At 44.3% G+C, this 9,982-nt stretch overlaps 1 protein-coding gene across 1 annotated transcript; it reads left to right on the top strand.

The window, feature by feature from the left end:
• LOC110265035 lies at window positions 424-1,643 on the top strand. The gene is made up of 2 exons (XM_021107776.1): window positions 424-624; window positions 726-1,643. Exons 1-2 carry the CDS (start codon window positions 424-426, stop codon window positions 1,641-1,643), a joined length of 1,119 nt encoding a protein of 372 aa, XP_020963435.1.

Raw genomic sequence — 9,982 nt, 5'->3', positions numbered from 1 at the left:
TACTGCTACAAGGTAATGCCTTTTGGTCTGAAAAACGCGGGGGCAACGTACCAGAGGCTGATGAACAAAATATTCAGTGATCTTATCGGCAAGACGGTGGAAGTCTATGTGGACGATATCCTTGCAAAAACCGCCTGACCTGATGATCTCATAAGCGACTTGGAGAATGTGTTCGCATCCCTCCGACAACACGGCATAAGGCTCAACCCGCTTAAGTGCGCCTTTGTCATGGAGGCCGGAAAGTTCCTAGGGTTCATGATAACCCAAAGGGGAGTGGAATCCAACCCCGAAAAATGCCAAGCGATACTCCAGATGAGGAGCCCAGGTTGCATCAAAGACGTTTAGCGGCTGGCGGGAAGGCTCACCGCGTTTTCCCGATTCCTCGGCGCATCGGCAGCAAAGGCCCTACCCTTCTTCAACCTGATGAAGAAGGGAATAGCGTTTGAATGGACTCCGGCGTGCGAGGAGGCGTTCAACCACTTCAAAGAAATCCTAGCAGCACCCCCCGTGCTCGGGAAACCCAAAGCCGGAGAACCACTCGACTTGTACCTAGCCATAACAGAAGGAGTGCTTGCAGCGGTGCTGGTGCGAGAAGAAAGGAAGGCCCAGCAATCGATTTACTTCGTGAGTAGAGCGTGCAAGGGGCAGAACTTAGGTACAGCAAGCTGGAAAAACTGACACTAGCACTCTTGATCTCTTCCCGCAGACTTTGACAATACTTCCAGGGTCACCAGGTGGTCGTGAAAACGGACCAGGCGATCCGTCAGGTACTCCAAAAACCTGATCTGGCAGGAAGAATGATGATCTGGGCCATTGAGCTGTCCCAATACGATCTGAGCTACGAACCCCGACACGCGATTAAGGCACAAGCAATGGCGGATTTCCTAGTGGAAGTAACCGGAAATCCAACCGAGGACACGGACACACGGTGGAAACTCCATGTGGACAGAGCTTCCAACCAGACGTCCGGGGGCACCGGGATCATTCTAGAAAGCCCGGCTAGAGTCGTTTACGAACAATCAGTTAAGTTCAAGTTTCCCATGTCAAATAACCAAGCAGAATACGAAGCCCTTCTGGGAGGCTTGGTTCTAGCTCGGGAAGTCGGGGCCACAAGGTTGGAAGTATGCAGCGACTCGCAGGTCGTCACCGCGCAAGTAAATAGAAGCTACCAAGCCAGAGACTCGCTGCTGCAAAAATACTTGGAAAGGGTCAAAGAACTGAGCAAACAATTTGAGGAGGTCACGGTCCAACACGTACCAAGGGAAAAGAACACACGAGCAGACCTCCTATCCAAGTTGGCAAGCACAAAACCTGGAACCGGCAACCGCTCCCTCATTCAAGGCATCACGAAAGAGCCCGCAGTCGCCCTACACCTGACCAAGATGAGCCCCTCTTGGATGGACCCCATCACCGATTTCTTGAAAAATGGAAAACTCCCTGGGGATGGGAAGGAAGCCAAAGCATTGAGAAGGGAGGCTGCCAAGTACACGGTCATACAGGACCAGCTATTCAAAAAGGGACTCAGCCAACCTTTGCTGAAGTGCCTACACCTCGACCAGACAAACTATGTGCTCAGAGAAGTCCATGAGGGATGCTGCGGCCACCATATCGGGGGCAAAGCCCTAGCGAGGAAGCTCATCTGAGCTGGGTATTACTGGCCATCAATGATGAATGACTCCAGAGAATTCGTGAAAAAATGCGCCAAGTGTCAACAGAACGCCAACTTCCACAGAGCGCCAGCTTCTGAGCTGAGCCTACTGACGTCTTCTGAACCTTTCGCACAATGGGGAGTCGACCTCTTGGGCCCTTCCCGGTTGGCCCTGGGCAAGTAAAGTACCTCATAGTTGTCGTCACCAACTACACCGAATGGATAGAGGCTGAACCGTTGGCCAGCATATCCTCATCAAATTGTAGAAAGTTTATGTGGAGGCAGGTAATAACCCGGTTCGGTATCCCGGAAATCGTCATTTCAAATAATGGAACGCAATTCACTGACAAGAAGTTTGCAGAGTTTCTCACCGGCCTAGGGATAAAACAAAAGTTCTCCTCGGTGGAACATCCCCAGACAAATGGACAAGTGGAGTCTGCAAATAAAGTCATCCTGCTAGGCCTCAAGAAGCATTTAGATAGCAAAAAAGGCGCATGGGCCGACGAGCTTGCCTCGGTCCTCTGGTCCTACCAAACAACCGAGCAAAGTTCCACAGGAGAAACCCCCTTTCGCCTAACATACGGGGTCGACGCGGTGATACCTGTAGAGATTGGCGAGCCGAGCCCACGACTACTTCTAGCGGGAGTAGAAGAAGTGGTGGAGAAAGACTTGGTGGACGAGGCCAGAGAGATGGCCCACTTATCGAAGGTAGCACTGAAACAAAGAATAGCCCTACGTTACAATACCAAGGTCCTCAGAAGGGAGTTCGAGGAAAGAGACCTCGTCCTGCGATGAAACGACGTCGGGCTACCAACCCCAGGAAAGCTGGCGGCAAACTGGGAAGGTCCCTACAACATCAGAGAAGTGTTTGGCAAAGGTGCCTACAAATTGGAGAGACTCGATGGTAAAGAAATTCCGAGAACATGGAATGCAGGTAACCTGAGGAGATTCTATTCGTAGCTTGGGTACACCGGTTAAGCGGCCTAGCAAGCTAGATAACCTTTTAATTTCCAATGATTTACTTTTATTAAGTACCTACCATGTTCATAAACTTGTTTAGCTGACGATTAATGTTTACTTGTCTGAATTCTCCCATCTACCATTCCCCAATATGTATCCCACACCATCGCGTTCTTCAACGACAACCTGGGACTGATCACCCCGGGAGCCAATCGAATCATAGCCATAACAAAAGGCCGCAATAATAAGACCAGGATGGTTCCAACCAAGTTACCAACACAAACGGCAAAATGGACACAAGCAATAAGTCCACACCGAAAAAATGGTAACAAAACAAAGAATACTACTAAACAGCAAGATAAAGACGATAATTATAAGCCGACCAGGTGACCACTTAAGTATAACAAAAGTAAACGGTCTCAACAAGTGTTCTACAAATCCACATAAAAACGTAAGTTACAAGAATTCACTTTCGGGGCATGTCAACAATCTTGCCGTCCTGAATTGTTTTGAAGACCCCAATAGCCGACGTGTCGAAGTCTGGGACCACAATTTTCACCTGGGCCTTGAGAGCCTCTTCGGTCATAAAGATCGCGTTCTTCCCCTGCTCCCTAACCGCCCTATGTTTCCTCTTCAGCTCTTCAAACTCAGCTTGTGCGGCCTCAGCCGACGAGATGGCCGCGTCACGCTTTTTCTCCATAGCAACCACCCGACCTTGTGCGGCGTTAAGCTGGCTCTCTAGAGTCATCTCCCGCTCGGTTAAACGGGAGACGGTGGCATCGGAGACCTTCATCTTTTCCTCAAAGGACGCAGCCTTCTCTTTGGCATCCTTGCGCCCCTTCTCTGCCGCGGCCAGTTGTTCCTGAAGCTTTTCGACCTGGACCTTGAACTCGTTGTTGGCCTAGGCGGTAGTATCGAGCTTCCTTTGCAATCCCTGCATGCCCGACAACTCGAACTCGGCCTTCCGAGCTATCACCGCTCTGCGGAGAAGGGTGCGGTACATCCACCTCGCCTGCCCCGCGAGTTCGGTACTAAGAAAGTGATCCTTCATATCGGGAATCAGCTGATTATCAATAAAGACCCCAGCATCGAAGTTCCTCTCCATCATGGTGAGAGTTCCTTCCGGGCTAGAGGATGCCCTCTGCCTCTTGGGAGTAGGGACAAGCTTCAGATCATCATACTCCTGATGGGTAGAGGACGACTGCCCAATACCGGCCGTCTCATCGGGAATAGGAGAAGCCTGCATCCCGACAGAGTTTTTGTCAGACATCTCGGTGTCCCGAGGCGAAGGTACATGGTCCTCCTTCTTCTCGGTAGGGTCTTCCGGCTTCCCGGCAACTTTCTCGTCAGCCTTCTCCTCGTCGCTATGCTCCAAGAAGGTCTTAACTAAACCTTCGAGCCCGGTCACCGAAGCAGACATCTCCACTACAACAGACAAACAAATACGTCAGTCGTGAAGTCGGCGATAACAAATTCAATGATAAACAACATAAAAGTACAAGACAAAATAGCTCACAAATATAATTCCTGGCGACCTCCCGTTCACCCATAAGGAGGTGGGGGTTCACGGGGTTCTTTCCAAAGACCGCCCACAACACGTCGGCAATTCTCTTATTTACGGCGGACATCCCCTTATAGGTCACCTTAATGAAGGTGTTGGACCCCGCCCCAAAGCTCCAATACGTCGGGATGAGGCGTTCCCCCTCCAACGACAACCAAAAGGGATGGCGACTGATGAGACGCAGAAGCTGGTGAATTAAAAATTATTAAAATGGTTACGTTGCAAGTATAGTTCTTAACTCACCGAAAATCTGCCTATCAATTTAGAAATATGTCACAGAGAATTAAATTAAAAAATACTGGGAGTTTTAAGTCCCAGGTCGTCTCCCAACGAGTTGCAGAAAAGTGTGCTATCTTATTAATCAGATGTTCCAAGAAGTTGAGCTAAGTAAATTGGGATGTAAATTGAGGAAAGTTAAATAATATGAATAAAAGCCTTGACTGGGAGTTGATTGGTTGGAATTTCTATTATTGGTGGAGTGAATGTAAGATTAATTTATAATTAATGGTTGTTCTGTTTGGTTATCCTTTACTAAGTAAGGGAAAGTCAAACAAGCTGGAATGCCAGATCTGTTCACAAGTTGCAACCCACTTAGTTCAAAGGGATTGGCGTTGGTGACAGGATAGCAATCCAACATTTAACCCAATTACAAATTTTTCTTTCAATCCTTCCAACTCAAGAATTCCTTTTAATCAACTCCCCATCAAGTAAGGAAACTACTCACGCATTGTAAATAAAGAATCCATAGCACATGAAAAGGAATTAAAAGAAGACATGATTATTGGAATTGAAATTGAATTAAAAAGAAATAATCCTTGCATTAATTAATTATAAAAGTATTCAAATAACAAAATTGGACAAAACAAGGAACATGGAAGAATGAAACTAAGTTAAGAAAACAAACTAGAATGATGAAGTCTTGATGAGGAAATAACTCTTCTCAATGTTCTAATGTTAAGACCAATTGAAAATTAAAATTCCAAAACCTAGAGAGAAAAACCTAAGAGAGTAAAAACTAGATCTGAAAACTGTCTCTGAATGAATGTGTTATTTGTTTCTGCATGTTCTCTGACTCTAGTCTGCTGTTCCGGGCCAAAAACTGGGTCGAAATAGGGCCCAAAATTGCCCCCAACGAATTCTGCAGATTATGCATATCGCACATGTCACGCGATCGCGTCATCCATGCGGACGCGTCATTTGCGCTTTTCCTCGCCACGCGTTCACGTCGTCCACGCTACCGCGTCGCCAGAACTTTTCCAATTCGCGCGGCCGCGTGAGCCATGCGGCCGCATCACTGCGATTTGCTCTCCTTTGCGCGGTCGCGTAAGCCATGCGACTGCGTCACTTCTCGCTGGTTATCTCCTCAAATTCTTGTGTTTTTTCCATTTTTGCTAGCTTCCTTTCCAATCTCCAACTCATTCATGCCCTATAAAGTATGAAACACTTAACACACAGATCATGGCATCGAATGGAATAAAAGAGAATTAAAAATAAATAATTAAAGTCTCTAGGAAGCAGTTTTCAAACATGTAATAAATTCAGGAAGGAAATCTAAATGCATGCTAATTTAATGAATAAGTGGGTAAGGATCATGATAAAACCACACAATTAAATACAATATAAACCATAAAATAGTAGTTTATCAACCTCCCCACACTTAAACATTAGGATGTCCTCATGCTTAATTGAAGGAGATAAGGAAATAAGTATGAACATGTAGAAACTCATGAAATGCAATGCAAACCTATATACATATAAATAAATGCAACTATATGATTCTTGTCCACTTGATCAAAAGTAAATAAGCTCTTCAAAATAATTACAAATCAAATTCCACTAATTTTATCATTACACAATAAAACAGATAAAAGTGCAAGAAAATAGCTCGTGAAAGTAGGGAACTTGAAAATTCAAGTATTGAACCCTCACTGATAATGTATGTACGCTCTAATCTCTAGTGTATAGGGTGGTCACTCTATCCTTCTCTAATCATGCTTTCTAACTTTTGTTCTTCTCCTAACCAATCAACAATAGTTAATACACCAATGCAAACATCATGAGGTCTTTTCAAGGTTGTAATGGGGCTAAGGTATAGGCAGGGGTGTATATTTTGTCAAGTGAGCTAATAAATTGAATCTTTAATTAACCCAAGCTCTAATATAACTTGTATACACTTAATGTCATCTTTAAAGTTCATACCTAGCTACCCAGAATTCCCTTTTTCAATCCATACTCATGTACAACTTATATTTTTGGTTCTATCATATGTACATTGATCTTCGAATTCTGAATTCAACATTGGGGTAATTTTGTCCCCTTATTTATTGATTTTTCATATTTATTATTTTATTTTAATTTTTTTTATATAAAACTTGTCAATGCACATAGATTTTTAATTCTTATAGTTTCACATGAGTAGGTATCCAAATTTCCCTTAAATTTTTATGACACATTCCCTTAACAACTTTTGTTCCCACAATTTCCCATACTTAACTAGCACACACAATTCTATCTTAAGCTAACCAAAGATTCAATTTGGGATATACGATTGTTTTTCGGCTTAAGGTTAGTAATGTGGTAAAATATCGAACAAATGGGAATTAAAGGCTCAAAGTGGTTAACAAAGATAATTGAAAAGGGTAGGCTTAATTTGGATGAGTGAGTTTAAACAAATAATGGCCTCAATCATGTGCAAGCATGCAAATATAATAACTATTGGACATATAAGATAAAACAAAATATAGATTACAATCATAGAGAAGTAAACACACAAGAATGAAATAATTATGGTTAAATAATGTAACCATTCATAAAGGCTCAAATCTTTCACAGGTTATGTGTTCTTTAACTCAAATATCATGTTCCAAATACAACTCAAGCAATTTTATCATAAAAATTTTGAAAAATGAGTGAAATTTTGTTCCACAGATAGAATTTTAAAAGAAACTTATTGTCTTTTCAATCAAGTAGAACATGCATGCAACTATCCTAACCTATGCAGTTTATTCTATTCTATAAAGGAAAGAAAATCTAACTAAAATATCCTAATTATTGGTGCCAGAGAAGAGAATTTACCTCCGGAAGTCAGGTACTGACCGACCTCCCCACACTTAAGGCTTTGCACCGTCCTCGGTGCCATCTGTCAGAAACAGGGGTGGGCTGGTAGCAGTATCTCCACAGGCGGGACTGTCATGGCTCCCTGTGCTGGTAAAGGAAGTGGAGTCCGGGGTGTCTGAGTCTCTGAAATGTCCCTTGAGTAGCTCCTTGAGGTGTTTGAATCGGCGCTCGTTACGGCGCTCTCTCATCTTTGCTTTCTGTTCTTGCCGATCCAACCGTTCAATTATCTGCTGGAGCAATTTCTCAGTTGTAGATGCTTGTGGTGTTGAAGAAGGATTATCTTCAACTGGAGTAGTAGGAAGGCTTGTAGTGGCTGCTGAGAGTCTGAGGTATTTCCCGTTAGGGACATACTGATCCTCCCGTGGAAGCATGGCTTTGGTGTCCCCAGCTCTGTAGGAGACTTCGGCTGCTGAGACAAGATCTGAGACCAGGGCAGCGAAAGGTAAGTTGCCCGCAATTTGTACGTGTTCCATAGCATTCCGGATATGTCTTGAGAGATTCAGAGGTTGGTCTGTGAGGATGCACCATAGTAGAACAGCCATGTCCGCAGTGAAGGAGGACTCATGAGTGCTCGGAAAGACGTAATGGGACATGATCTGCGCCCATACGCGAGCCTCCAAGGTAAGTGATGAAGCCAAGATTCCCTTTGGGCGGGTACAATGGTATCCATAGATCCAACGGCTGCCAGGTAAATTTAAAGAGATATAAGCAAGGAAGGAAAAACGGAAAAAGGGGGTGATGGATGCACATGAAGATATGCTGACATTATCACATGCTCGCGAGTACGTGTGAGAAGCCAACTATGGAAAATAGCTAGTGCATGTAAAGACAAATGAATGCAAGGTGTTTATTGGCATGCTGGCAAAGGGCATGAGTAGCATAGACCAAGCAATACTTTGTAACAAACCATCACGTTTGTATTGACAATTAAATTCAATTAATAAAATAATAAGGGAAAGTTGTGAAAAGCAAGCATTGAATAGTAGAATAAAGTAATGTATAGAAGTGCATAGGGCTATATAGGCTTTTTCACAAACACATGGCATGCATGGTAAATAAGATATAAAAAGTATGAAATTGAACATGCAAGCAATCCCCTTAAAAATAATAATAATTGTCAAATAAATTGTAACAAGTCACAAGCATATAATGAGGGATAATGACTCAAAAATTTTCTAGCACCATGTAAAAAGGGAAAGAAGAAAATAAAATACAAAAGTGAAAAGAAAAAAGAAAATAAAAATGTATATAATATAATAAGAATGATGGAAAAGAGAAGAAGGAAGAAGAAAGTAAAACCTTGTTAATGGTGGTGAGAAAGATAGAGAGTGAAAGGTGAGATAGAAGGGGGAAGGAAGAAATAAAGAGGGAAAAGAAAAATTAGGATTTGGGGGGAGAGAAAGATAAGATAATTTGGCAATTTAGGTTGAGCTGTGCGGCGCATGCGACACGGCCGCGTGGGGCACGCGATCGCGTCAGTCACGCGGTCACGTGATCCGTGTTACGCTGCTGGCACGAGTGCAGCCTCGCTCCAGCACAACTCTCTGTTCGATTTATTTTAATTACCAAATTAGGGTGACGCGATCGCGTGGGTCACGCGATCGCATGAGTGTGCGTTATAAAATGGGTGACGCGGCCGCATTGGCGACGCGGTCGCGTGAAAAGGATTGTGCTTCCAGCACCAATCCAGCACTACTCTTGCACAATATCTCAGTGTGCACCCTTTTACGTCGAAAATTCAGGGCACGCGGCCGTGTGGGGCACGCGGTCGAGTGGGAGGTCAGGATTCCCATGCGACGCGAACGCGTCAGGGATGCGGTCGCGTGGGTCGATTTGTGCCATTGGCACACCTCCAGCCGAACTCCAGCCGAACTCTCTGTTCGTTTATTTGTTTTCTCCACCCTCTTTGCGACGCGGACGCGTTGCTGATGCGATCGCGTCGCGCGGCGAAAAACCCTTTTTTTTTATAAACAGAAATATGAAGACATGAAATGCAATTGCACGAAAGCACTAATAAAGAGAAGAATTATTAAAGAAGAAAAACTAAAAGTGAAGAAAAGAATGATCATACCGCGGTGGGTTGTCTCCCACCAAGCACTTTGCTTTAACGTCCGTAAGTTGGACGCTCCACTAGCTCAATCGGCTGCTATGTGGGGATCTTCCAGGCGGAAGATCTCAAGCTCCTTATTTTTCTGCACCTTCTCACCATGGTACAGCTTCAAGCGTTGTCCATTAACCTTAATAAGTTCAGAACTTGAAGGATGGCTTAGGTGATAAACTCCGTACGGTTCAGCCTTCTCTACTCTGTCTGGACCTTCCCATTTTGATCTCAACTTACCGGGCATGAGCCTTAGTCGAGATTTGTAAAGGAGGACAAAATCTCCAGGTTGAAACTCTTTCTTCTTGATGTTCTGATCATGCACAGCTTTCATCTTTTCCTTGTAAATTCTGGAGTTCTCATAAGCTTCTAGGCGAAGGTTCTCCAGTTCCTGCAGTTGTAACTTCCTTTCAGCTCCGGCGTTCTCAATTCCCATGTTGCACTCCTTAACTACCCAGAAGGCTTTGTGTTCTATTTCAACTGGGAGGTGACAAGCTTTTCCATAAACCAAGCGGAAGGGACTCATCCCAATGGGCGTCTTGTATGCTGTTCTATATGCCCACAGTGCATCTTGTAGCCTGGTGCTCCAGTCTTTTCT

Source organism: Arachis ipaensis, chromosome B07 (assembly GCF_000816755.2).
Source record: "Arachis ipaensis cultivar K30076 chromosome B07, Araip1.1, whole genome shotgun sequence".
NCBI classification, from domain to species: Eukaryota; Viridiplantae; Streptophyta; class Magnoliopsida; order Fabales; family Fabaceae; genus Arachis; species Arachis ipaensis.
Note: the sequence above shows the minus strand (reverse complement) of the source record. Positions and strands in the feature narration are given on the sequence as shown.

Excerpts from the sequence above, each read along its gene's own strand:
- LOC110265035 (XM_021107776.1), top strand. The coding sequence starts at position 424 with ATGAAGAAGGGAATAGCGTTTGAATGGACTCCGGCGTGCGAGGAGGCG. Across the intron at positions 625-725 it reads CCCAGCAATCGATTTACTTC|GGTCACCAGGTGGTCGTGAA; the intron begins GTGAGTAGAGCG and ends CAATACTTCCAG.